Raw genomic sequence first — 27301 nt, 5'->3', positions numbered from 1 at the left:
AGGCCGGGAAACGACAAGGCCGGAAACGATAAGGTCCGAAAACGACAAGTGCGAAAACGGGTTGTGCAGCACACGGAAGGCACGATAATGTTAGGGGGAGCACGCTATGTACGCAAGACTGTGAAAATAGGGACAAAAAAAACAAGCCAACGAAGTGGGAAAGACTGCAGCATGGGAAAGGGGGTTTGAATATTGGGAGCACTTCAAGAACAAGAAGAAATATCAGGGTTTAAGCTAATCATGCTAGCATTTCATTTTGGCCAATTGAAGAGCCAGATCACTATACTAATAGTGTCCTAGCGCGGAGCCAAAATCCGGCTTTCTTCTCACTTCCATTCACAATTTCTCTTGTTTACCGTCCGTAGACGTCTCTGAGGTATCCTGGCTGCGAGGAGTCCAGGCCCTGCGCCATCCTCCGGCGGTTGTTCCTCTGCTTCGGGTTGGTGCCCGTGTATCTGGTGTCGACGTGTTGGGCCGTGAAGTGCCCAAGGGTCCTTGGCGCACGACCCAACGCGTCGTTGTCGATTTGTTGCTTTGACCAGGCGTGGCCACCGCCCCTCGTTGCGCCCATCAGGTGATTTCGCACGCCACCTGGGCCGGTGAAGACGGCGAAACAAAGATGGCAGCAGTATGGGTCCACAACGTCAACCACCCGTCGCTTTTTCATGGTCACAGGGGCCGGAACACCGGCACCCTGGACTTGAGGTGCGACGGGGGTTGGGAGGGGGGCGGCGGCGACGGGAGGAGCAGAGACCGGGAGAATGGCGGCAGGCGGGAGGGAGGGCAGGGCTGCGACCGAGGTCGGGGGAGGTCCGCTTGAAGCGGCTGTGAGAAGAAGAAATGTGGTTAGTCAAAGACAATCAAAAGAGAATGAGGATCAAAGGGGAAAGGGGGAAAGGGGGAAAGGGAAAGGGGAAGCAACTCACAACCAGCCCCCGCCTGGTTCGCTCCCATTGCGGTAGCGGCCCCCATCGCCATCAAGCGAAGCTCGGCATCGGCTGTAAGAAGAAGGAATGTTAGCAAAATGTAAGTTCAGATCCGCTGGAGTTGCTGTGGGAGACTTGCACCAAATGCCCCGGCCACAAGGGCCCAAAAGAAAGAAAAGATGTAAAGGAGGGATGGGTTTCCCCTCCTCGAGGGGAAATAATGAAAACTTTGTTTGACATTGTGGAAAGACATGTTGATGTGGAGAGGTATGAGAAATAAAAGAGGAAAGAGAAAACTTACAGATGTCTTGGGGGAAGATGGAGGTATAAATAGAGTCTTGGTTGGCAACAGAAGGATCCGGAAGACCGTCAGACGTGGTTAGGCCGTTGTGGTTGTTGATCAATGCTGTCACTTCGTCGTCGTCGTTGTCATTGAACTGTCGGAGAGCGTCATTCACAGCCTGGCTAATGAACGGCATCGCGGGATAGGTCGATTCGAATTGCGGAGCAAACGCATTCACATCCTGGCTATTGAGAGAAGGTGCCGGATAGGTCGATTGGAATTGCACAGTTGGGGCGTTCACATCCTGGCTGACAAGAGGAAGGTTGGCATAGGCTGATTGAAATTGAGGAGCAAAGTTATTCACACTCTGATTGACGAGAGGGAAGTTAGCGTAGGCCGATTGATACTGTGGGGCAAGGTCGTTCGCATCCTGATTGAGGAGAGGAAGTTCGGGATAGGACGACTGGATTTGTGGTGCAGATTGATTTACGTCCTGGCTGTCAGAAGGAAGATAGGGATAGGTTGACTGAGGTTGCTGAGCAGATTCATTGACGTCCTGACTGTCGAGGGGAAGTTCTGGATAGGACGACATGGTGAATGATGACTATGCAACAATGATGTGTGGTGAATCTGGGTTGTGCTGAATGAGAGTGGAGACTTGATTGTGCAAAGAAAGATCCGGAACCTGAAGCGGAGCCTGCGTGATGTGAACTGTGTGAAAGGAGAATTCAATGTGTGAAAGGGGAAGGGATTCTGAGTCGTCGCGAGTGCAACTGAATGGGTGAACAAGTAGGTGTGTGTTTATGTTGCGGGTTGACTGAAATCAGGTTGTTGAGATCCGTGAGCGGAAAAGAGAATTTTGGTGCAAAAGTGTGATCGCGACTGTGGGATTTATAGCCTCAGAAATCCGGCTATTGAAGCTGTTGATCTGTGAATGAACTGTCACTGCGTTCGTGCAGTGAAGCATTTGGAGGGTGGTGGAACGCAAGGCTGAACTTTCCGAGCCAATAGGGGGTGCAAGGCTTACTATTGTTCTGGTGATTTGCCGACCCAGTTGGTCGACATGGTTGTTCAGCACGCCAGCAGGAGGACAGTTCTCCCTCCCAGCCAATTTTGGGCTGAAGAGGAGCGGGCTTGCTTCTAGAATATGGGGAGAGATGGTGGCTCTTCTCATATCAGGTCAGCAGACTTGGAGCCAATTGCCGGGCAGTAAATGCCCTTGCTTTGGTGCCTAGCTGCTCAAATGTCGGAACACAGCGTCCTCCCCATTGATGACGGACAACTTTGGTCTTCGATACATCTCGAATGTATCAGCCTGACCATTCCGGGAAGTGATTGTGGCTGTCCGCATTGATCATGAGAGCCAACCTTGGTGGATTAAGACATTGGACATGCTTGATTCATGGGTCCAAACAGCTGATCCACCACTCATGAAGTTTTTCTCTATGGTCGCTTTTTGAACACCATGGGTTGATGACTGTCTTCGCAGACAACTCGAAGACATGATAGCTCATAACACAGCATGTATTCCATGGAGAAAAGGGATGATGAGAGTAAAAGAGGAAGACCCGGCAAGAGCAAAACTGTATAGGTCTTTGGAGGAACTCCCACATGTCAGGAGCCTGACTAAAGCGGGACAGCGACCATGCTAACCATCGCGTGTTGCCTTTGCCAGGTACTTGACAACATGAAAACTCAGGAATAGCCTGTATTGCATGAGAAAATCCGGAGGAGAAAGAATGAAAGAGCAAGAGCGGGCAGGGGCAGAACTAGCTAGGCTTTGCGAGAGCTCTCACATGGTATGACCCTGAATGACGTGGAATAAGGACCAGGCTGACGATGGGAGGTTGCCTCTTCCTTCTGAAGGGTTTTCAGGGTCGGAGTTGCTACAAGGACTCTCAAGTGCATACCCTTGTACTTTGAATGCTCCCTTTCTGTGCTAGCTGGACGGATCCTTCAACTGGAAATGTCTGGAGAATTCTAAGATGAAGATCTTCTACGACACCGTGTACGGTCTAATCTCGTGTTTCTCCAGCATTTACCATACGATCGCTGACAGCGTCTTGCCGGAAGGGAAGCGCGATCAGAGCTTACAAGATTGATGGTAAGTTCAGATACGTGAGATTTAGCAATAGCAGATGGCTTCAGTGCCAAAAGAGAACACCCAAAAGCCACTAGGGAGAAGGGTGGAGCGGCCCAAGCCCAGGTAAAGCTCAATGTTTCGAATCCAGGAGAAAACAATCACACTGGAGGATTATTCAAGGTAAGTTCAACTGTGGGGCTGCGGGTTTTGCGTCTACGGCAGATCGCTGCAATTTCAAGACAGTTCGTCCCAAAACCATTGTCAAAGAAAAATGAGGCTCAAATCCAAAGGCAACGAATGACATACTCGAGAGAGTATGGCATAGAGTCAGACAGCAGAGTATCCTGAATGGCCAATGCTTGATCTACCAAGATACGAAATGGACGAAGACGAATCTCAGAGCTGGGTCGAAAGTAGGAGGTTGGAATTTTCCAGGGGGCTGAACTTCAGAGTCACTGGTGTACAGCATACTCAAATGGTTTCTAAGATCGGTTCGAGAGCGCGAGAGAACAGATCTTCAGATGTGGTGTCTTCAGCTATGGAACTTAAGAGTCAAGACCTGGGGTGGGATGGCGGTACACTACAACGTAAGTCGGACTTCACATAATGAGACTCGAAAAAAGCTGTGAGAGCTTCAGAGAGCAAGACAATACAGATTTGTTCCAACAACCCACTGACCCCTGTCGCCCACGAGACAATGGATCTTTGAACAGACACGGCAAATTTCCGAGGTTCGTGGTGGCATCTAACAGACAGATGTCACGAAGACCTGTTGCACTGCCTGAACATGGCTGCACAGAATCGACCCAGGCAGGAACAAGCAAGCCGTTAGATCCGACAATGCCATGGGCAGAGCGATTCAAGGAGGACGACCCAATTGCTAGTACGTGCATGGAATTGATGCGTGAGGAACGATTCATGGGTTTCGAGGTCGAACGATCTGCAGAATCGTCCTTTTGCTGTGAAAATCCCAAGGTAAGAAAGGAGAAGGAGTGAAATTTATTCATCTCTTGATACAATAAAGAGGTAAGTGGACTGGCTCAGGAATACCAGATTCAAAGGCAATCGCAATTGTCATTATTTCCGACCTTTGTTTGATGAAGGGGATGAGTTACTCAAGATAATGCTCAGCCAGGTCAAGAGTATCATAGCCAGGATTCCCACTCCGGATATCTCCCCCTCAATCCCCAAGATTCGAGTCCGATCAGTGGATGTTCAACATCCTGTGGTCCCAGCCTTCTCATTAAGGACAGCCAACTTCATCGCCATACCGAGCCTGGCAGTAAGAGCAGTCCCAAAAGTCTGTAATCACAACTTCTTCGCCCCCACAAGCCCGGACTCGCTCAAGCTATTCAACAACAAATCGAAGTCCGCACCGGGGGTATCGACCTCACTGCCCAGCACAGTCGCGTTCACATCCGCTGATATCTGCGGTGGCGGTTGAACCGCGGTCGCATTCGCATGGGAGACCAGCATGGCGAGCATCTTGGGCAGATCGGCTTGGCCGTTCATCATCCTCGGGACGACGGGGATGACGAGTTTGATCTGCTCGATGGCCGTGGCGTCGGGGCGAATGGAGAGGGTTGAGGGGTCGAGACTGACTTCCGCGCCGCCGTAGGTGAAGGGGAGGGGCGAGCGGCGGAGTTTGGGTGTCAGTGTCTGTATAGACGACGCCGGTATGGGTATCGGGGCCCGCTGGATGCGGCTGATATATTGTTGTGATGGGATCAGTCCTCTTGGGTTGCCGCCGGGCTGGGATGGGACGTTGCCACTGCCGCGGAGTGGTGTTCCCACGAGCCTGCGCATGTCGGGTAGATATTGAATTTGCGGCTGTTCATGGCTGAGGCTTTCAGCGGTGGTTTTATCTTCGTCCAGAGACTTGGAGGTGGCATGTCGTCGTTTGTTTGTGGAAGACGGCATTTTCTTGATGGCCATGGTTGCGCAGGCACCATCCTAATTGTCAGGAATGTGTCCACACAATGAAATTATTTTTGGAAACCACTGGAATGCATCACGAAGCAAGATCGGGCCTGGGTGGACTTCCGGATCTTCGGATAATTCGTAGCTTCATATAAATGCTATATTACTTAGTAGAGAGAACTAAGTTAATACAGGAGAAGGTGCGCCGGGAGCAAACTAGACTACAGACTCAATTCTAGGAGACATTGACAGACTACGAGATTGTTCTACGCAAACACAGAAGCACGAAGAGGAGAAGGAAAGTTGTGGGTAAACAATTGCGTTTGATTGCTTGTCACTGTTGACATTTCATCGTCTTGATGTCACGATTCTGTCTTGCAGTCTGCAGGTCACATCTTCGTTTGATGGTCGAAAGTATTGTTACATGTTCTGCATGTCGGCCATGCTGCTTCGCATGAAGCGTTTGTTGTGGGCAACTCTGAGAAAGCTCGCCAGTTCACACCACAGCCCTTGTCGTTCTAGACACGGCCAGCCTCAATCGCAGCCAAGCACTTCTCGAATTCGCTCCAGTGGCGCATGACGACAGTACATCCGAGGGAAGCAAACTTGTCTGTGATCTCGTCCTTCTTTGCGTCGGTAAGGTAGGCCCCAACATAGCCGATGAGGGGGATCTTTGCTCGAACTGCTGCGGTCGCACCTGACATGGAATCCTCGATTGCAACACATTCTTCAGGCTTGACATCGTACTTGTCGAGAACATGGAGATAGATGGCAGGATCAGGCTTGCTGGTGGGTTTGGGAAGAGAGGTCGCAGCGGAATAGACTTCGTCGGCAAGGAAGAACTTGTCTTGTCCAGTCTTTGCAATGGAAACCTGAACGCGACGAAGAGCAGACGATGAGACAACAGCAAGCTTGTACTTCTTCTCGTCGTACAATTTGGTCAAGACCTCCATGGAACCATCACATGGCTCGGCCTTGGCTTGAAGCTTTGTGATGACACGGTCGACTTCGGTTGAAACGTAAGCGTTGAGCTCTTCGGCGGACAGCTTGAAGTTGTAGTCATCTTGCAAGATCTCCATGATTCCACGGAAGTTGTGACCAACGAATTTGGCGATCAAACTCTCTCCGGTGAATTGTTCATTGATACCATGTTTGGCCAGGACTTCATTTACGAGCTCGGCACAGGCTGCGAAGGCGACGTCTTCAGACTTCACGATGGTGTTGTCACAGTCGAAGAGGATGTACTTGACCTGCGAGAGTGAGTATTGGCCTTGATCCAGACGAGGGTGGTTGGGGTTAGTACTTACAGCCATGGCGAGGGTGTCTGTCCTTTGATTTTGTTTGGTGGAGTTGGTAGATCGATATGGGTGGTTGTGTTTTTGATGTCGCGACTAAATAGAGTGATCAGTTTCACGTAAATTGACAAACAAAGTTCTTTGATACTTACAGCAACGGAGATCGAGGGACAAACTGTCGGGTAATGAGCACAATGGATGAAGGAAAGATGATGACAAAGAAGGTCGGGGAGGAGACGAGCAAGTGATGAGAAGAACGAGGACAAAGGTGGCTTAAATAGGAAGCCATGAGAAAGGCGTCGGCATTTGAACCGTGAAGACGATAACTGGTGAACTGACAGTGACGTCTGGTTAAGAACGAGAAAGCCGACAATGAGATTCGGCAGTGGCGACTAGAAACAACTGGAAGGTATCTGAATAGATCTGGCAGTGACGACCAGGAAATCACACGTGAATCTCGATATGCAAAAGAGGAAGGAATACCGAAAAGGGGGAGACTCCTAGTCGTCCACGACAGACCAGCTAGGACTGGTGAAAGGCCGATAGGAAGCATTCCATTGTGATTCCCAAGTCGAAATAATCACGGCCAAGGCTGAACGTCTTCAGGTTGACCCACACTCTGAGGAAGAGGAATACGTTCTGTGAACGGCTTCTCCGTATCGACCAGCCGATGCATGGCTGACAGCACCAGTGGACTGTTCTGTTCCTCTTTCCTCTGGCTTCTCCAACCATGGTAGAGATTCCACCACCACTCATGTGTCTCGCCGTCTCTCCCCAGATGCCCGGCAACTCCATTGGGGCCAACTTGTCTCTCCCAAGGTTTGTCTACAATGTAGTGGAGAATCACGAGTTTCTCGTCTGACCAAATGCGAGGATGCCAATATCGCATCGTCTTCAGTGCATTGTATCTCCAGGAGACAGGGCACCACTTGTCCCGATAGAAATCTGCCAGAAAGTCTTGGTCGGGAAATTGATATTCTTTCAGCTTGTCAGTGGTGTTGAAATGATGGAGCATTCTCTGCCACAAGTCTTCAGTCGGGTAAAAGAGAAACATGCCCCCGTTCAATAACTGATATGTTGGACGACTGGAAGCGTCGATTCGTGCGGCCACATCATCTGGATGAGTCAGGGGAGTGTAAGCACAGTTCCCCTTTTGCCAATCTGCAGGGGCCCATTCATCGTAGTCCAGGTTGCAGACACAAGAATGATTGGCCGCCAACCAATCTCGACCTGGAAGTTCAATATCGAAAATCTCATCCGGATTTCTAAACACCGCCATGTCGGCATCCAAGAAGACGGCACGCGTGTAGCCATGCTCATAGACTTGAAAGGCTCGGAGTTTGGTGAAAGTGTCCTTGAAGCGCTCGGCGACACTGCCTTTGTTCTCTTGGTCTTTTCGTGGCAAGAGCAAATCAACCTCTTGGAGTTGGATGCGACCATAATTATCTGCTTCCTCCTGGAGAGCAGCGATAGCTTCTTTGCCCAAGGAGGATGTATACTGAATCAAAAGGGGATATTTGGATCCCTGAGTTTCAAGAGTATGGGCAAGGATCACAGCACCGGGCAGATAAGACGGCTTGGTGATCAAGGTGACCCAGCAGGACTTTTCACGGGACTCTTTCTGAACGGGCATGTTGAGTTGATCACGATGTGCAAAAAGGTCAACGACGAAAAGAAAATCCACTTAGCATTCCATTCCCTATATTTTGAGAGTACATATCAATCACCAAGACGTCCATGATCCACGATAAGGGTGTTGCCGAAGGGTTCGAAGTCATGGCGTCATTGCAAAGGACCAAAGCTGAGGTCATGTCATTGACTGTCAACAAGACGATAGGATCAAGATAGAAAATCAAAGTCCATTCTGCGAGTATGTATCAGGCCATCGAGGAATCGACGTTCCCCTGAGCCATCTTATGAATCATTTTATGAATGTGATTAGATCGCTCTTTTAATTTCGCCTGCGAGATTTGAAAAAGATTGAGACACGTCTGAGGACGCGTAGTTTGTGGTGGTATGCTGATTGGAGGAATGGATGGAGCATCCGTGACTCGTGACTCGGAGGTCTTGGGGGGTGGTTCTCAAGGCAGTTACGGCCTACAGGGGATGTCAGAGGGAAGTCGCAGGGGTCCGGCTTCACGGAAGGCGGTTTCTCCGCCGACGGGGCTGAAGACGAACACACAGCCAGCCCGGCCAGCCTTTGTTGACACGAACCACCACCGCCGCTTCGTCACTGGTCCATCTACTTACATACGACTAATCGCACTCCGTACCGCTTTTACTCAATACTCGTACTGGTTGTATCTCGGTCTCCTTCTTTCAGCTGCTTCAATCCGTGTCAGATCAGATCACATCCCCCTCCCACAAGATCTTCACCGCAGCTCGGACCTCTACACACACTCTCTCCACCGCCCATCCTCATCCATCTCCTGTATTCTATAATCAACATCATTGTCTGACATGCAGCCATGGTACTGTTGGAGAAGCAATGGGTCAATGTGCAAGAGAAGACTTTTACCAAATGGTGCGTCTCCTCCTCGACGATATTTCCCGACACTAACTTCCCACAGGCTCAATAACAAGATCGCTTCCAGAGATGTCGCTGTCTCTTCCCTCGTCACAGATCTAGCAGACGGTATCATTCTTATACATCTATTAGAAGTCCTCAGCAATGACTCGCTCGGTCGCTATGCCTCCAACCCTCGCCTGCGGGTGCAGAAATTCGAGAATGTCAACAAGTCGCTGGAATTCATCAAGAGCCGCGGGATCATGATGACAAACATAGGCGCCGAAGATGTGGTGGATGGAAACAGAAAGATTATACTGGGTCTGATATGGACTCTGATTTTACGCTTCACCATTTCCGACATCAACGAGGAGGGCATGACCGCCAAGGAGGGTCTCCTTTTATGGTGTCAACGCAAAACTGCCTGCTACGAGGGCGTCGAGGTCCGAGACTTTTCGACGTCGTGGAACAACGGTCTGGCTTTCTGTGCCTTGTTGGACATTCACCGACCAGATCTGATTGACTTTGATACCTTGGACAAATCCGACCACAAGGGAAATATGCAATTGGCTTTTGATATCGCCTCCAAAGAGATTGGCATACCGGACCTGTTGGATGTGGAGGATGTGGCTGATGTTCCCAGGCCCGACGAACGATCGCTCATGACCTATATTGCTTATTGGTTTCATGCTTTTAGCGCCATGGAAAAGGTCGAGAATGCGGGTCGACGGGTGGAAAAGTTCGTCTCCAACATGCAAGGCGCTTGGGAAATGGAAAACGCCTATGAAAAGAGAATGCGTGCCTTGTTGCAGTGCATCAGACAGCAGAGACAAGACTGGCACAACTCCACCTTTGCAGGGACGTATGCAGATGCCAAAGCCCAGGCCAACGATCTGGCAGGCTTCAAGCGGAACCAGAAAAGGAAGTGGGTCGCCGAGAAATCAGATCTTGCCGCCCTCCTCGGCAATATCAAGACCAAACTTTTGACTTATCGTTTGCAACCATATATCCCACGGCCCGAGCTGCGGTTTGAGGTCCTGGACAATGAGTGGGCAGGCCTCGCTGCCGATGAGCATGCTCGAAGCAAACTGATCAATGAAACCATCCGTGATATCAAGAATGCCCTCCGCCGAAGTTTTGCGGACAAGGCTAATGACTTCGCTCTGACACTCAATACCTTGTCTCTCGCCGTCTCTGGTCTCGAAGGTGACGTCGACGATCAACTGCAACACGCCCAACGACTCTCCGCAAACTTGGTGCCGCTGGAACAATATCTCGAAGGAATAGCAATCCTGGACGAAAAGTGTCAAGAAGCCAACATTGACGAAAATGATTTTACCACATACACTTATGACGAGTTGATGTATGAGTTGAGCTTGGTCAAGACCAGTGTGCAGAAAAAGCTCACCTTCCTTGAGAATCAAATGGTGGCCAGGAACATGACCAATTTGACTCCCATCCAGTTGGAAGAATTTGAGTCGGTGTTTCGCCATTTTGATCGAGACTGTACCAATGCTCTACAAGAGCTGGAATTCAGTGCAGCTTTGGCAAGTCTCGGGCTGGTCTATGACGAGCAAGAGATGCACGACAAGTTCCAGGAAGTCTGTCACAGCGGCATTGAGAGATCCATGTCTCCGGTGTCACGCAGGCAACGAGAGAGCCATGGAGTTGGATTCGAACAATTCATCCGATTCATGGTTTCGGTGACAGAAGATCAAAACAGTGCCGACCAAGTCTTCCAATCATTCCGAGAAGTGGCGGATGGAAAACCCTACGTGACCGAGATGGACCTGAGGCATTCACTGATCCCTGATGAGCTCATTGAAGATCTGCTTCAGAGTATGCCCCAACACAAAGGGCCAGATATGGAAGCAGATCGAGACGTGCCCAAATATGATTACATTTCATTCATGCAGGGCATGATTGGCGATGGTCATCATGACTCGGACAGCGATAGCGAGGGAGGAAGAAGCGGCTCTAATAGCGTCACAACACCGACCACGCCCAAAAGCAAGAGGTAACGGTGGTGTACGTGTGGCACGATAGCCCTCCGCCTTCTTCAGTGGCTCCATTTTGATCCGGAGTCAGTTTACGATGCAGCATCTTCGGATTTCCGAGCACAACTGCGCTGTTTGGATTAGTCGTTGTTTCTTTGGGCCTGAGCGAGCGGTGTTAACATTGGGTACTCACTGGGATTCTTACTTACCTTTTGGATCGGAAAGAGTAAGGGAAAGATGGCATGTTCATGGACATCGAAAGCTTCATTCAATAGCAACCAGTGTTACAAGTGGCACATTGCCAAACACGAATAAATAACTACATTTTTTAATGAATGATGTCCTGCATACCCTCCTCGTCTATGTACGCTCGCACGTGCCGTACTAGTCTCAAATCATCAACAGAATCGCAATAATCACATCCGTATGTACGTCTGATCCTCAAAACAGCACTCTTTCCGGAGTAAATTACCTCGTATCAAAACCCACACAAACGGAGTCCAGCCTCAAACCCAAACAATCAACCGAGGCTCACCCTCGGCTGGAGGCTAAAATAACCAGCGACCACTTACCCCACACTCCGCCCCCATCGCGACCAGCTGCTTTGCGTGCGTGCGTGCGTGCGAGGATTCTAGTTACACACGAGGTACCGACTTCAGGGCAAGGGTACGGTGTTGGCCTAGGTGCTGCTGCTGCTGCTGCTGCTTGCCGGTCTCAAAAGACTGACTCCTCCCCTCCAATGTACAGTGGACCGTACTATCTGACACCCGAGGTGCCGACCTGGAATGCCCAGCCAGGGGGGTGGGAGAAAATATTTTATAGTACTTACTTGCTACCTGACGAACTAGACGTGGATCGAGGATGATACCTACCTAGGCACATACACACATTCATAGCTCCTTGCTGAAAGAGAGCTTGCCTGTCATAGTTCTTCAATTTCCTGTTTCTTGCTTTCTATCTCTCCGTGTGCCGCTGCTCAACTTCTCTCCATCTATCTAGCTAGCTAGCTAGCTAGCTCTGAGCTCGCGGATACTTTGTTCGACGCTCGCTTACTTGGGGGGTGTACTCAATAGGAGATTTCGCTTTGTGTTGAGCGCGCGTGTGGGAATCTTTGCCTTCCGTGCGTGAGGAGGGGCATTGCCAGAGTGTTTTTGAAATTGAATCACATAGGCCGGGTGTTTACTGTACCACGGCAGAAAGACTGAGGTGTTAGAGGAGCGGTGTCTCTAGAAAGCACAAGAACAAGGAAGCATTTCGCTGGTCCACAAACCATTTCGACTCGCCATCAAAGGAAACCCTTTCAGCAGCGAGGAACAGACGAGTCTATTCCACAGGACACCATCAACATGGCACCCGCCACAAGGATCTACAACCCGGTGAAAGACTATTCGCTCCCGGCACTCGACCTCTGCAGTCTAATCTACACGTCGCCGGAAAGCCACAGCACGGACGACACGATCCTGCACCTGGAAGCCGCGCTGCCGTCCAATAGCGTAACGAAAGCGCAGGCGCGGATCTACAGCCAGCGCATCGCGTATGCGCTGCGGCACAGCTACGGGATCGCTGGTGACGGCGTGTCCGGGCGGGATGTCGTGGTCGTCATGTCGTCGGGCCAGGTGTTGCTCGCGCCCGCCTTCTACGGTGTCATTGCCGCCGGGGGAATCTATTCGGCGGCCAGCTCGAGTTTTACCGTCATGGAGCTGGCCAGGCAGATCAGGCAGGGGGATGCGAAGGTCGTGGTTGCGAGTCCTGATTGTGTCGAGGTCGCGACCAAGGCCGCGGCCGAGTGTGGTTTGGATGCCGGGAGGGTGTTGGTGTTGGACAGTATGGGAGGGACGAGGGTGTTGGAGAGTGTGCAGGGGAATGGGAGAAATTTTCTCGAAGGCGAAGGGTCACTGCAGGAGAGGTTGCACTGGGAGGTCGTGACTGATCGTGAGGTGCTGGAGAACAGGGTTATTTGCCTGTTGTATTCCAGTGGCACGACGGGCGTTCCTAAAGGTAAAGTGCTTGCTTGCTTGCTTTCCTACTCGCACATGGCGCGAACACCGCTGACCGAACTCACGCAGGTGTCAATCTCAGCCACTCCAACATCGTTTCCGAAGGTCTGATCCCGCAATACATGCTGCGCGAATGGATGGCGAAGCAACGCCAGAAAGACGCCAACTTCAAATTCGGATACCGCACCCTCGCCCACTTACCCGCCGCCCACATCGCTGGCTGCCAGGGGTACTTTGTCAATCCATCCATCGCGGGCGGCCCCGTCTACTGGATGCCGAAATTCGATTTTGCAAAGTTTCTCGAGTACAACAAGAAATTCGAGATCGAGTTCTTCTTCACCGTGCCGCCGATCTACCTGCTTTGCGCCAAGAGTCCGGCGGTGACGGACCAGTTCAAGACGCTGCGGCATGCGATCACGGGGGCGGCGCCGATGGGGCCCGAGTTGCAGGCTCTGGCGGAGCAGAAGCTAGGCTGCAGTATTTCGCAGACGTGGGGCCTGAGTGAGACGACGGGGAGTGTCACTGGCATGCCGTGGGATCAGGATGATCAGACGGGTTCGGTCTCGCCTCTGTTGCCGAATGTTCGTCTGCGAGTGGTGGATGACGATGAGAACGATGTGGAAGAGGGTCAAGAGGGTGAATTCATCGTAAGTCAATTCATGCCACACGAGGCCTTTCCTCAACTTGAACAAATGTGCTAACTCGTCTCGATCACCAGGTCCAAGGCCCCATGGTCACAAAGGGATACTGGAAGAACCCCAAGTCGACCACAGAGACCTTCACCCAAGACGGAAAGTGGTTCAAGACAGGCGACGTGGGCGTCTACCGCGACGGCATGTTCTACATCGTCGACCGAAAGAAGGAACTCATCAAGTACAAGGGCCTGCAGGTGGCGCCGGCGGAACTGGAAGCCCTCCTGCTGAGCCACGACCAGATCCTCGACGCCGCCGTCATCGGCGTGCCGGATCCATCGGGCAGTGGCAACGAGCTGCCCCGCGCATACGTCGTGGCGGACGCGAAGAAGATCTCCGCTGGGCAGATCAAGGAGTTTGTCAAACAGAATCTCGCGGCCCATAAACAGTTGCGAGGTGGCTGTCTTTTCCTCGATGCGATTCCTAAGAGTCCGAGTGGGAAGATCCTGAGGAGAGAGCTGAGGGACTTGGCCAAGCGCGAGGCCAAGGGTAATGTGAAGTTGTAAAGTGGTTGTCATATGCTTGATACGCAAGAGGCCGTTCATTGATGCAGATATTGGTCACTAGATCGAAGTCTAGATAGAGTAGAAGGGGAATCTGAAACGTTGTCATTAAATAGAAATATGAGGATGTCTAGCCGAATTCCAGTGGCTCGCTCCAAGGGAAGCCTGTACTCCGCTTCGTTCTATACATCTATGTTGTACATTGTTCATTATACATGGCTCGCGTGCTGTCACACGCTTTGTTGAGGTCACAGCCTCATAGCTTGCTACCAAGGCAGCCTAGACCCCTGCTGTCGAGGTGGATGGCCGAAGGAGATCTGCCTTCATAGGCCACGAGTTGAGATATGCTCGCACACTCAAATCAAGGCAGCTCACGGGGTATAAGTGGCTTTCAAGGCCCTTAATGTATCTGGCTCAAAACATAGTCATGTCTCTCACTGCATTTCAGATCTTGACGACCTTTGCATTCTGCGGCGCACTGGAAAGCTCTCGCGCGATGAGACCTCCAAGGGGACCTTGTTGTTCCCATCCGTCGATCCATACCTTTGGACCCGCCAAGTAGGCGATGAAGCCCGGCGGACCCGAGACCATTACTTGACGCTGGCCGGGAGACACGGAATTCTGGATATCACGGATCTCTCCGTCTTTTAATCGGCCCAAAGCCTTTGATACAGTGTTCTTGTCGATCCAAGTGTTTTCCCCATCGACAAAATACTCGACCGTCACCTGACCTGGATACTTGTCTTTCAGGGCTTCGAGCTCTCTGACGATGCGATTGGTGTGCTTGGAAGTGTCCGCTGTTGCAGCTATTGTCGATGATGGAGGCGTCGGGGCTGATGTTGGCTCGACCGGCACGTTCGTTGGCTCTGTGGTAAACCCCAGCTTGGACCAGAACCCCCCTCTTTGAGACTGAGGACGAGGCTCCTGCAGAACACGTGGCAGTTCCGGAGCAGGATCACTTTGGCCGCCCAGACAATCGCTGCGTGTCCGATTCGCCCACAGAATGTGTAGTTTGCGGGTGGCGAGGTCTGTCGGATCGACCGCCCGATTCACCTTGTGATTGCCCAGCAACGCGTGAGCAGTTTGCAAGGCTGGGGCAATTCCCGTCCCGCCGGCGAAATAGACAATTTGACGGACATCTTTTCCTGGTCGAAAATCATGGTTCGGTCCTCTGACATCGACTGTCGTCCTGTCGGTTTTCTTACCGACCGGCACCGGCTTGGGCGGTGGGCTGAGGGTAACGATGGCTTTCAGCGCCGACAACATCTGCTCCCCTGGGGTTGGGTCACTGCGCGATACTTTCAAGTTATGGAGATAGGACGACATCTCGCCTCGATCCTCTTCGCGGATCAGAAACTTGACGCAACCCTTCCTCTCTTCGTTGTCCACCGCACTCGGAGGTAGTGGCGTGTAGTGCCTCACGATCTGCAATTGGGGCTGCTTGAACTCGAGACTCCACAGAGTTCCTTCGTTCCAGGCATCTCTAAGCTTCCTGGCGTTGTTGGTCCTCATCGCCATCTTGGGATAGTCGAGGAGGAACCCGTCCGCAGCCATTAGCTCTTGGAGCCGGTTCGGGTGCTTCAGCCGATTCGGGTCTGGGTCGAGGTAGAATATGCTGGCCGTGGGTGATACGGACTCCTTTGCGACGAGTTCACATTCCATGAAGCCGTCGGAACCAATACTCAAGGAGACTGTCTGGTAGGCCATCATGCCTACTGTTGCACCGACCGTGATATAGAACATTTTGCGAAGTGGTAATGGCATCTTGCGGGAGTCATTGGAGAACATTTCACGTTCAAGATCTGAGTGCTTGTGTCGGATGCGATTGGCACCAGAGGGTCGTGTTCGTCCGATAAAGGTCGAGGTCGGAGTGGTGACGGGAGGATTCAAGAAGAACGGGCTTTGAGACGAGCATCTTGCAAGCGTAGGTGACGCCCTAAAGAGGGCCATGGAAAGGAGGCGTGGTCAATGGAGACACCAATGCATCCTATGTCCCTTCGAAAATCATGATGTTCAGACTGCGGAGCCTCCAATACTGCAGTGCCGCTTTAAGAGCCTTACCCGAAAGATATCGCCGCTTTAATGGAGCAACGACCTACTTGTCCGATGAAGTGAAGGCATGACAAGAGGTAAGGCCTTGTCGAGGACGGCGTTCGATCCGCTATCACCGAGCCAATGTAACAACGAATACTGAGTGCCCGCTCAAAGTGCCCCAGACCATAGCTGGACACTGAGCCACGGACGTCGGGCATTGGCTTGGTGTCCAACGACGTATTCGTGTTAAAGGAGGGGAAACAGCATTCCGACGGTGTAACTTCTCACTTCACGTCGACCTCCGGGGGGCTCCTTTGAGGAATAATATGAACACGCCATTTGTCAGCCCTTGAAGAAGTTCTCATCTGGCACGTAGAGAACAACCAACAGTCTCGTCAAAGGTCCCAACGGATGCGCCTGCCCACGTGAATATTTAAACTACAAGCCTGGAATGAGCGCCCTTCGACAAGTATTTAAAGCCTCGCGGATTTCCACGTCTCTGCCACGAAGAAGACTTTTCAGACGACATACCTCCATCAACACGGTTCAACTACCCCAGTTCAATCAACCCAAAGCCCCGTTCTCCACCACAGGCACCATGGCCCACTCGAACCTCAACAAGACCGCGCTCGCCCTCAAAGCGCTCCACGTCCCCGGACAGCCCGTGATCATGGCGAATGTATGGGACGTGGCGTCCACACGGACCGTCGGGTCTCTCCCGTCCGCCAAAGCCCTGGCGACAGCATCCTACGCCGTGGCCCTGGCAAACGACAGCGAAGACGCACTGATGACGCTGGAGACGAATCTCGCGGCCGCGCGCGCGATCGGGAAAGTCGCCGTCGAGCTGGAGAAACCGCTCTCCGTCGATTTGCAGGACGGGTATGGCGCGCGGCTCGAGGAGGCCATTCAGGGCGTCATTGCGGCGGGTGCCGTGGGCGTGAATATCGAGGATGTCGATAAGGATACCGGCGTGCAGTATGCTCCCGAGGAGGCGGCGGAGAGGATTCGAAAGGCCGTGGCGGTTGCCAAGGGTGAGGGCGTGCCGGACTTCGTGGTCAACGCGAGGTGTGATACTATTTTGAAGGGGAGCGGGGATTTTGATGAGACGATTCAGCGCGGGAAGTTGTATCTCGAGGCTGGAGCCACCACTGTGTTTGTCATTGGTGGGAGTGGGCGCGGTGGATTGACTACTGACGAGGTCAAGCGCTTGAGTACAGCTTTAGATGGCAGACTGAACGCCTCGGTCGTCTTTGCCGAAGGGAAATTGACTGCAAAGGAGCTTGGAGATATTGGTATCAGCCGGATCAGCATCGGACCGCAATTGTATTTCAAAGCAATGCAGGCTGCAAAGGCAGAAGCCGAGAAACTGCTCAGCAGAGCTTAAAGAAGGAAGGTATTCACAGTCGTATTGAGTGTCCTCAACAAGGATAACCTAGTCTCATACTAGTGATGGTGTTTAGTGTAAATGTACAAAGGACAGTCGATACTGCCTCAAGAAGGAAAAAAATGCCTACCAAACGCTCCTACCCATAACAAAGTCAAACGCAACGCCCAAGTCTTCCTCCCAAACAATGCTTTTTGGGGGTTCTCTCTTCTCAAGAGTCGTCAACCAGTCTTCTATCTTGCCATGATTTTTTCGCGAGCTCATAAAGTAAGTCAAAGTCGCCACTGGTTTCACACATGGACCGGAAATGGCCATCCTCGTTTTGAATCAATTCCCATGGATCAGCATACTCCACCACCTCGCCTCTATCGAGCACCAACACGCGGTCGTAGTCGATAATGGTTTGTAAACGATGTGCGATGGTAAGGATGGTGTTGTTTTTCAACTCCCGCAGAGTGTCTTGGATCTTTGAATCTGTGGCATAGTCGATGGACGCTGTGGCTTCGTCCATCACGAGCACCTTGGGATTCTTCAGTAGTGCTCGTGCCAAACACAACAATTGTCGCTGTCCTTGTGACAGATTGGATCCAGATTCAGCGACGGGAGATGTCAAATCTTGAAAGATGTTCTTATTCCCCTTGGTGTTGCTGGCAAAGCGAACAAGCGTGGATTCTGTGGCATCTGTACCATTAGCCGACAGGGAGGCATGGCTTTCGGGTGGGCTCGAGCGTTCCCTCAGGGTCGGAGATCGACTGGAAGCTTCCAAAGGTGTCGTCGCTCCCGATTTCTGGGAATCAGAACGAGGACCGGATATCAACTGAACCCGACGCAGAGCCGTAAAGATTTCCTCGTCCGTAAAGAGTTCGAACGGATCCAGGTTGGATCGCAAGGTTCCTGTGAAAAGCGTCGGATCCTGTGGAACAATGGTGATGGCTTCTCGAAGGTCTTGTAATCCAATAAGACCGATATCGACGTCATCAATGAGGATCTTGCCCTTCTCGGCTTCCAGTCCTCGGAACAACGCGAGTGCCAACGAACTCTTCCCAGCCCCTGTCCTACCAACAATGCCGACCTTTTGCGACCCTTCAATTCGAAATGAAACTTGCTTGAGCACAGGATCCAGGTCTGGTCGGTATGAAGTACTGTAGCCGACGAATTGGACAGATCCTTGACTTGGCCAATTGGCGGCGGGGGCATTCTCAGGGATCTTCGCTGGCGCTTCTTGCTCGATATCGATGTATTCCTGCAACCGCTCCACCGAATTCATATTTTGCTCGTTGGCGGCGTATAGTCGTACAAGCCACAAGACGTTCTGTGTGAAGGTAATGGCATATGACAGTGCCAAGCCCGCCGCACCGGGGTCGATGGTCTTCGCATTGATGACAACGAACATCGCCGAAAAGGACGACACCAGAGCTCCAGCGACATCGATTCTGAATGCGAGCCATCGGTTAGTGGCCCACAAATAGATAAAAGGTCGATTATATGTGTTGACACGCAAGTTGCTCTCTTCAATGAATCGTGATTCATCGCCATATGCTCGAATGGTCACAACTCCACTCAGCGTTTCGCCAAAGTGCTGGAAGAGGGGGCTGCGTTGGACCGATTCGATGCGTTTGAGATCTCGCGATGACCGGATATACAGCATTCCAGTGGCGATGTACATCAGTGTGATGAAAAACCCTGGAATCAGAAAACCGGGAGTGATGACGGATATGAGTACCACAATTGTGAGCACAGATGCAGCACTGTGTAGCATTCCTATGGCAACGGGTGCCACTTCCTGATCCAAAGCTTGCACATCCTTCGAAAATCGATTGGTCAGTTGTCCCAGAGGCGTGGAATCGAAGAAGCGGAACTTGGCGCGAAGGATGCTGGTCAGCAGCTTTTCATGCAAAACCCACGAGGCACGTTGAGAGCCCCAGAAGAGAATCAACTCTCGACCGAAGCAGATGAAGACATAGATAAGACCGATGACGGCGTAGACGCCAAGGTAATAGGAGACATCAACGTCATAAACCGTCTGGACAATCCACTTTGTCTGAGCGCTCCAACTAGGGGGTACCAAAATGTAGGCATTCCCCGAGGGAGAAGTCGTACCTGGCAAGTTGTTGTGATAGAAGGCATGGACTGCGGCATGCGAAGTCGAGGTATCCTTGAGGTGATATGCGTTCGCCCATTGTCGAATCCACACATTGGTCGCCACGGATCCAATTTGAGTTGCGATGAAGCCTGTCGCGGCAAAGATCCAATAATACCATGGACCCATAGCCGCAAGGTATGCTGTGATCGTGGACAGCTTGACGCTCCCAGAGGCTTTGCTTTCCAATCTGTGGTCAACGAATTCTCGGTCTGGTTTGTCAGACTTGGCCCGACTTTTGTTCGCAGCTCGGGAGCGAGGCGTCACGGTTCCATTCCCCCCTTGGCCAGACAGTCTGGATGTTTCTTCCTCCAGGTTTGATGAAACTCGCGAAGGTGCGGTCGAACCTGCTCGCGAGGCCGGTCGAGATTTCATTATCTCTTCGCCGAGAGATCCACTATCGATGACCTGTTGCGGGTTGCCTTTGGCAACGATTTTGCCATTTTCCAACACGACAACCAGACTTGCCAAGGGGATGGTCAATGCGAGATTGTGTGAAACGAGGATGCAAGTTCGATGTGCCATTAATTCACCCGTCAGAGCTTCCTCGAATATGTGCTTGGCCGTATGTGCATCGACAGCACTCAGGCAATCGTCGAGTAACAGGTGCTTCGAGTTGGAGTAGATTGCACGCGCGAGTGAAATTCTTTGTTTTTGTCCTCCCGACATGGTGATGCCCTTTTCTCCAACCAGGGTTTGATCACCGGCGTCAAGGATTTCGAGATCTCGTTCCAGGGCGCAGATTGAGATTACGTCGTGATACCGGTCTTCGTCGTAGGCGCTGGCGAAGAGGATATTGTCTTTGATGGTCGCATTGACCAGCCATGCTTGTTGTGCGCAATATGCCACACTTTCTGTCAAGCCGGTGGCAGGGTCAGGGCGCAGATCTTGTCGAACAGACCCTCCAGGAATGTACACGTTTCCTCCAAGGAGTTGCATTTCGCCCAGTAGAGCCATCAAAAGGGAAGTCTTCCCAGAACCTGTAGGTCCTGCAATCACGTTGAGTTGACCAATAGAAAATTCGACATCGACGTTGATGAGTCGGAATGCCGATGTATCATCAGGACCAGTGGTCCCCCAGCTAAGCGTAGCTTGTTCAAGAGCGATACGAGTGACGTGACGGCTTGCTCGCCTGCTCTGGCGTAGTTGAACGTATTTTTCCGTCTCTTCCTCATCAAGGAACTCTTCGACTCGATCCACCGACACCTTGGATTCTTGTACGTGGGCCACCATATCAGCAAGCTGATCTAGGGGCACTCGCAACAACGAAAATAGAGATAGGGCCGGAAAAGCGATTGATGGGACAAGAGGCTGTTTCTCGATGACCGTGTAGAGGAAAAACGAGGTAAAGGTGATCAAAATAGGGACACCGCTCCAGACAGTAGCTGCAGCGGACCACAACACATACTTTCGCCACAACGCATGCAGTTCGATCTTTCTCTTTTCACAAACATTATTTGCGAAGCGTTGTTCCCAGGCGAAGTACTTGATGATGCGGATGTTTTGCAAGACTTCATTCGTGACGTGAATTCTGCCGTCAGTAGCAAGCATAATTCTTTTTTGAGCAGCTTGGAAGGATTTGGCGATGTAGAGATTTAGAGGAAGCAACAGCACCATGAGTAGAATACCGGCAAATGAACTGAATCCCAAAACTTTGTACAGCAAGGTGACAGCCATGATCAGTTCAACAGGAACAGCCGCCCAAAGAAAGTGCAAGTAGGCACAGACTTCGGCGACCTTGAACGAGTCTATGGACATAAGGTTGATGACGGTGCCATTTTTGGCCTGGCTGCCCAGCGACTTTTTAGGAGCCGGTTGTACTTCGTCGGCCGATTGCTTGTCGTCGTTCTGGCCTCCCAAGAAGGATTTGAGTTTCGACCAGAGCGATCGTTCATCCTGCGGTTCGTCCTTGCCCAGGTCAGATTCAATATTGGCCGCTGCTTTTCTCCGCAGCGTTTTGGAGTAAAGCTCGCCGACGATGATGGCGCGCAAATGGATACAGGCTTTTCTTCCAATCCACAACGCTTGTCCATCACCGACGGCTTGAACGGCTCCGGTTGCGGCCAAAAGGATGACATACAGCCAGGCGGCGCTAAGAGGGATTTTGTCTTGGTTTTCCAAAAACTCGAGGATTGCCTTCAAGAGAAGTGTTGGGAGAAACATGAATGCAGCAGCAAGCATACACCAAGCACCTTGAATCAATAAGGCTGTCTTGAAATGCAGAAGTAATCGTAACGCCAAGGAGTGTGTCTTTCGAACTTGACGGAACTGCGCCAACACATGCTCAGCCTTGTCTTGCAGGGGTAGATTCCAGACGTCTGTGAGCTCTAGAGTTTTCCTGTAGCCTCGATACACGATCGGATCAACCCAGGTGAACGTCAGTAGAGAGAGAACGCTGGCCAAGGGTTCTTGTGAAGGCTCAATGTCGCCTTCATGCTCGAGCAAAACACCTCGATTCCCCTTTCGAGAGACAGCAACGATTAGAGTCAAGGTAGTGATGATGGCAAACGTGGTGATTGTCAAGTAATGAGAAAGGTTATAATGCGGGTTGAGTATCTCTGATCGAAAGATCCAGACCTGCAGGAGCCACTGAAAGCCGTAGATGATCGCGCTATGGTTCCACAGACCAGACAGAGGATTTTTCCATGTCGTTGTCGACGCCACCAACCGCACGCCAGCCAGGAGGACGAGATAGAGATATACCACAGCCTGTGCGATTGTCGGGGTCCAGTCACGCTTCGAGGTCAAAGCGACTTGTAGAAAAGCGACGACGAATTGTACAATGACCAAGAGAAATTCGACCGTGACCAGAAAAACTTCGCCAGTCGGACGATCCACATCTTTTGAAGATGCGTTCACATGGCTAGTAGTTTTTTGAAGAGTGAGCTTTGCCAGGTCCTCCTCATCGCTATCGTCGATCGAGTCCTCCTCATCTTCACTGATCTCGACCAACAGGTCAGGCGTGGTCGGCGGAACTTGAGGTCTTCTCGAGCGGCGAATTGCTTGGAAAAGTAGACAGAGGAAGGATAGTGCGACTGCAATAAGTGGCAGTAAAGTCTGTAGATAGCTTGTACAACCGAGCGTCAGTACGTTTGATGATTGCAAGAAGGTTCAAGAAGCATACTCGGCTTGAAAGCAACGACTCAAATCATCGATTTGCCATATTGGGCCTTTACACTGCGCGAACATTTCCGCGAATCGAGAGCACCAGTCACCACACTTGAAGCAAGACCAGTGAGGCTCTCCTCATATCGACCAATGATGCGGGATAGCAATACGGATCGAATGCTTGGTGGAAGGAGGTGAGAAGGTAGGCGGTGATACGACTACACAGAGATGGTAGTCGGAGTGGATTCAAGTTTGTTGACTCGTGAGTAGTAGTAAAGTTGTGTGCTAACTTGTGGTTAGTACTACCTCGTACCATAGACTCGGATGTGGAGAAATGATGCTTTGGCTTTTTTCCGAACGTCGTGATTTCGGGAGGCGGCCGACTAATTTCTTAGGCAGAGTCACCGCCTGCAGCAGAAGCCAAAGTGCCCGTCATTCCAGGTGCCGGTGACGCCACTTGCCTAATGGGTGAGTCATGATAAGGGCGGCATGATGATGGCAGTGTGAGGGGTACTTGTTAACGACTGTCAACTCCAACAAGATAAGAGATGTACCTGTCTGATAGACTTCCTTGACCGTCTCGGTGTGCAGATGCTAGCAATCACGGCTCCTAGGTCACTGATAAGGCATCTGATTCAAGCGGTGAAGAGGCGTGGAAAGGACGGTGAACTTGAACTCTGAAGCCGGAGACACCTGCACGTGAACACACCCGGGGTTGTCCACCCATTGTTGAAGAACACAACCCTCGCCTCGGCCTTTGTGAGGCACTATTGGTATCCGTATCGGTCAAGGCCCAGGCGTTTACCAAATTACTAGTTAACTAGGTATCCGGCACGTCCTCTCCGTTAGTCGGGCGTCATCCTCAGGCTGCAAAACCATGAATAATTAAAACCTCGTACCTGTTCTGGCCGCGTGCCACCCGTGACCATTGACGTTTCTCCATCCGCTCCATCCTCCTACTCACTGCATCATGTAATCGCCCTCAACTCCTTGAACCTCGCCTCCATCTGTCATCCCTCAACCTTGTCCTTGACATCTGCCTACCTATCGTTCTTTCTTCTGTCTACTCTGTTCGACCCCTACTGACAGTCTCCTGCCGACTGCGTCCTGGATAGCCAGCAAGGCAACAACTGCCTGCCTCCTTCACTGCTGCATTCAACACATCACTTCCGCCCTATTCACCTACAATACACACCGGTGAAGAATGCTGATTCATTCAATCCGGGCTCAAGAAATTCCTCAACTCTCACTTCACTGTGCCGACGCCCTACTCTGCTTATAGCCTTCCCGGACTGTTCCCTTCCTCCAATCTTCGCCGACCCTCAGATCTAATTCTGCCTTATCCGCCCTCATCTCAACCACACCACCCAATCTCCGATCCTTGCGTTGACATCTGCTCCCGTCACCTCGCCTGATCAAACCCACCACTAGCCCACCATGTCTCAGACCGTACTCATGAAGGAGTACAAAGCTTTGGCCAAAGAGAAATGGGTAGAGATCGATGTGAGTCAATTGAGTGATTCCTCATGGCACGCACACAACTAATCCGGTCAGATTGACGAAGATAATATCTACCACTGGAATCTGGCCCTAATGGTCTTGAATCCCGATTCTCTCTATTATGGAGGCTATTTCAAAGCACAGATGACTTTCCCGAAAGACTATCCATACAAGCCACCGGGTCAGTGCCACTTCCTCCTTTGACTCATCTAAACTGACTGGGTTCTCCAGACTTCCGCTTCAACAAACCACTCTGGCATCCCAATATCTACGCCGATGGTCGTCTCTGTATATCCATTCTCCATGCTCCTGGAGATGATGCCATGTCGGGAGAAACTGCAGGCGAAAGATGGTCACCAGCGCAGCGCGTCGAGTCCGTTCTCATCTCGATCCTGTCACTTCTAGACGACGCCGAAGTATCCTCGCCCGCAAACGTCGATGCAAGCGTCATGTGTAGAGACGATCAGGATGCATTCAAGGCCAGAGTTCAGCAAGATGTCGAGGCGTCAAAGAAGGACGTTCCTGAGGGATTTGTTCTTCCCACACACGAATCATCCAAGCCGGTCGTGGACAAAATCGACGACGATTTCTGGAACGACAGTGATGCTGAAGAGGTGGACTTTGACGATTTTGACGATTTCGACGATGATGCCGCCAATGGTAGCGAATCGGACTCGGATCTCAACAATGAATCGGAAGATGACGAGAATTATGATGACGACGACGACACCGAGCATGAAAAGACACCAGGCAAAGGCAAGGCTCGAGAAGAGAGATTGGACTCGGAAATGACTGAGCCGGATGACTGAACCGGGCACTCGCTGGCTGATTTCCGCGTCAATCACATAGTCGAGCTCGGGTCTGCCCAGACGACAACTCCTCACCCTCATCTCTCCATTATACCATCCCGGGACAACTCAGGATGCCATCCTCACTGCGACTTTCTCGATTCAGCGAAGGCGTCTGGGGATTTAATGCACAAATGTGCACATCAAGGCACATGACTTGTGGATCTGCATACATAAGGATACTGGGACAGCTTCCATGACTCCCTCTGCATTGTCGGCTGGTGGGAATCTTCAGTTTTCTGGCCAAGGAGGCGTTTACCCAATATGCTTTTTCTTCATTCATTCTAGCACTAAATAGTATCATACAAATGTGCAATCTTTTCGGAAAAGAACATCACAAACACCTGGTCATTAGTAGAGCATTCTGGAAATTCCACTTTTACTCGTCCTTCATCCATCATGACAATGGCCGGCCAACGTCTCCGTCCAAGCAACATTGAACTTCCGAAGTACGAACCTTCTTAGAGTCTATGCTTGGCCGACCCCTCCGCCGCCTCCGCCTCCCTCGCGAGCATCAGAATCAACTCCACACACCTCTCCGGCTGCTCCTGATTGACCCAATGGCCAGCCCCCTCAACAAGATGGGTGCCACGATACGAGCCCTCCCACACACTCCTGCCGTCCTGCATGGCCTCGACCGCCCCAGGCTCCTGAAAGGTGCCCCAGTCCTGCTTGCCGGCGACGAAGACGGTGGGCACGGCGATTCTGGCGCCCGCCCACGCCAGCACGTCACTCGCGATCCCCGGCTGCGTCTGCACGCGGTACCAGTTCAGGCCGCCCTGGAACGTCGTGCGCGCCCATTCGTCCACGTACACGGCGAGCTCGGCGTCGGGCAGCCAGCGCGCGGAGCGCTGCGCGACGACGGCGGCGGACTCGTTCGCCATATCCCGCGCGACAGCTTGGCGCATCGTGTCGGACTTGTCCATGATGTAGTAGACGGGCATCTTGGCCAGTTCACTCGCCGTCCATCCGGCCAGGGCGTGCGGGGCGTTGCCGTCCCAGTCGGCGGATTTCAGGTGGAAGTAGCCCCGCAGGAAGGTGTGCAGGGGTGGGCCGGTCGGGTTGGTCATTTCGTCGTTGGACGGTGGCGTGCAGTAGTACCATTTGTAGTGTTTCCGGGGCCGGGGGAGTTCCGAGAGGGCTTTTTCCATGTCGGGCGTCGGGGGCGGGCGTGAGGATCCGGCGCCGTACGAGGGGGATGTGTTGGTGGGCATGGCGCCCGAGACGCCTTTGGTCGGGTGGGACATCATGACGAGGGATTTGAACAAGTCTGGGCGGGCGAGCGCCGAGAGGCCTGCCGTCACGGCGCCGAAGTCGTGGCCGACCATGGTGGTGACCGAGTCGTAGCCGAGGGCGTGGACCAGCGTGACGGCGTCTTTGATCAGGTTGAGGGGCCGGAAGGACGATGCTTCAAGAGGGACGCGGGAGAAGGTCCGTCCGTAGCCTCGCTGGTCATAGGCGACGGCGTGGTATCCCTGGGCGGACAGGAGAGGGAGGATCTTCCGCCATGAGTAGGCGATTTCGGGGAATCCGTGGACCAGGAGAATGAGTTTGGGCTTGGGGCTGGACGGTGGGAGGTTCGTCGGGAGAGATTCAAGGATGTGGAAGACGAGCCCTTGGGGTGTGGTGTCGACAAAGCGTGAGGTGACACCTGATGGGAGTTGGAGGGGTGGGAGGGTCGTTGGGTCAATGGAGTTGGGGGAGGAGTCTTGATGTGTGTATGCCATTGTGTCACTTGAGGGGGAGATACAAACTTACTCTGATGGTGTTGATGGCTATTGTACATGGGAGGCATGGGCATTATTGAAAGAAGTTGTTCTTATATCATTCTGGATGGATGTCTGTTATAGAACAGAGTGGAGATCCTCCCGCACTCTGAGAGGATCTTCGGGGTAAGGCGCTATTCCGTCCAGAAGTGGTTTCTGCAGAGTCCGTTTGCACCGAGGTTGTCAATAACATCGGCCATAGTTTATCCGAGTCTTGGTAGAGAAGATCACGATCACCACGGTGGACGATCCATCTTGTGGTTGATAATCGAGGCCATGGAGCAATATCTTATCTGTGTCAGATAGCAGTGTGAAAGTC

The 27301-nt window shown here is 51.9% G+C and overlaps 11 protein-coding genes across 11 annotated transcripts; 4 read left to right on the top strand and 7 right to left on the bottom strand.

Annotated features, from left to right (window-relative positions):
• Positions 1–352: 352 nt before the first annotated feature.
• On the bottom strand, positions 353–1405 carry LTR84_008451 (uncharacterized protein; the record flags this gene model as incomplete). Its single annotated transcript, XM_064851997.1, has 3 exons — positions 353–825; positions 927–998; positions 1228–1405. The coding sequence occupies 3 exons, from the start codon at positions 1403–1405 to the stop codon at positions 353–355; spliced, it is 723 nt and encodes a 240-aa protein (XP_064701902.1).
• Positions 1406–4600: 3195 nt separating this feature from the next.
• LTR84_008450 (uncharacterized protein) lies at positions 4601–5227 on the bottom strand (the record flags this gene model as incomplete). Its single annotated transcript, XM_064851996.1, has 1 exon — positions 4601–5227. The coding sequence occupies one exon, from the start codon at positions 5225–5227 to the stop codon at positions 4601–4603; it is 627 nt and encodes a 208-aa protein (XP_064701901.1).
• Positions 5228–5730: 503 nt separating this feature from the next.
• Positions 5731–6525, bottom strand: LTR84_008449 (uncharacterized protein; the record flags this gene model as incomplete). The annotated part of the gene is made up of 2 exons (XM_064851995.1): positions 5731–6462; positions 6520–6525. The coding sequence occupies 2 exons, from the start codon at positions 6523–6525 to the stop codon at positions 5731–5733; spliced, it is 738 nt and encodes a 245-aa protein (XP_064701900.1).
• Positions 6526–7087: 562 nt separating this feature from the next.
• LTR84_008448 (uncharacterized protein) lies at positions 7088–8140 on the bottom strand (the record flags this gene model as incomplete). Its single annotated transcript, XM_064851994.1, has 1 exon — positions 7088–8140. The coding sequence occupies one exon, from the start codon at positions 8138–8140 to the stop codon at positions 7088–7090; it is 1053 nt and encodes a 350-aa protein (XP_064701899.1).
• Positions 8141–8975: 835 nt separating this feature from the next.
• LTR84_008447 (uncharacterized protein) lies at positions 8976–11034 on the top strand (the record flags this gene model as incomplete). The annotated part of the gene is made up of 2 exons (XM_064851993.1): positions 8976–9031; positions 9078–11034. 2 exons carry the CDS (start codon positions 8976–8978, stop codon positions 11032–11034), a joined length of 2013 nt encoding a protein of 670 aa, XP_064701898.1.
• Positions 11035–12356: 1322 nt separating this feature from the next.
• On the top strand, positions 12357–14205 carry LTR84_008446 (uncharacterized protein; the record flags this gene model as incomplete). Its single annotated transcript, XM_064851992.1, has 3 exons — positions 12357–13008; positions 13077–13654; positions 13726–14205. 3 exons carry the CDS (start codon positions 12357–12359, stop codon positions 14203–14205), a joined length of 1710 nt encoding a protein of 569 aa, XP_064701897.1.
• A 441-nt stretch (positions 14206–14646) lies between these two features.
• Positions 14647–16152, bottom strand: LTR84_008445 (uncharacterized protein; the record flags this gene model as incomplete). Its single annotated transcript, XM_064851991.1, has 1 exon — positions 14647–16152. One exon carries the CDS (start codon positions 16150–16152, stop codon positions 14647–14649), a length of 1506 nt encoding a protein of 501 aa, XP_064701896.1.
• A 535-nt stretch (positions 16153–16687) lies between these two features.
• LTR84_008444 (uncharacterized protein) lies at positions 16688–17620 on the top strand (the record flags this gene model as incomplete). The annotated part of the gene is made up of 1 exon (XM_064851990.1): positions 16688–17620. The coding sequence occupies one exon, from the start codon at positions 16688–16690 to the stop codon at positions 17618–17620; it is 933 nt and encodes a 310-aa protein (XP_064701895.1).
• A 211-nt stretch (positions 17621–17831) lies between these two features.
• LTR84_008443 (uncharacterized protein) lies at positions 17832–22949 on the bottom strand (the record flags this gene model as incomplete). The annotated part of the gene is made up of 2 exons (XM_064851989.1): positions 17832–22827; positions 22885–22949. The coding sequence occupies 2 exons, from the start codon at positions 22947–22949 to the stop codon at positions 17832–17834; spliced, it is 5061 nt and encodes a 1686-aa protein (XP_064701894.1).
• Positions 22950–24305: 1356 nt separating this feature from the next.
• LTR84_008442 (uncharacterized protein) lies at positions 24306–25177 on the top strand (the record flags this gene model as incomplete). Its single annotated transcript, XM_064851988.1, has 3 exons — positions 24306–24371; positions 24423–24549; positions 24600–25177. 3 exons carry the CDS (start codon positions 24306–24308, stop codon positions 25175–25177), a joined length of 771 nt encoding a protein of 256 aa, XP_064701893.1.
• A 500-nt stretch (positions 25178–25677) lies between these two features.
• Positions 25678–26943, bottom strand: LTR84_008441 (uncharacterized protein; the record flags this gene model as incomplete). The annotated part of the gene is made up of 1 exon (XM_064851987.1): positions 25678–26943. The coding sequence occupies one exon, from the start codon at positions 26941–26943 to the stop codon at positions 25678–25680; it is 1266 nt and encodes a 421-aa protein (XP_064701892.1).
• Between the last annotated feature and the right edge of the window lie 358 nt (positions 26944–27301).

Source organism: Exophiala bonariae (assembly GCF_035927105.1).
Source record: "Exophiala bonariae strain CCFEE 5792 chromosome Unknown scaffold_31, whole genome shotgun sequence".
Taxonomy (NCBI): Eukaryota; Fungi; Ascomycota; class Eurotiomycetes; order Chaetothyriales; family Herpotrichiellaceae; genus Exophiala; species Exophiala bonariae.
This window is presented reverse-complemented; position numbering and strand designations above follow the sequence as displayed.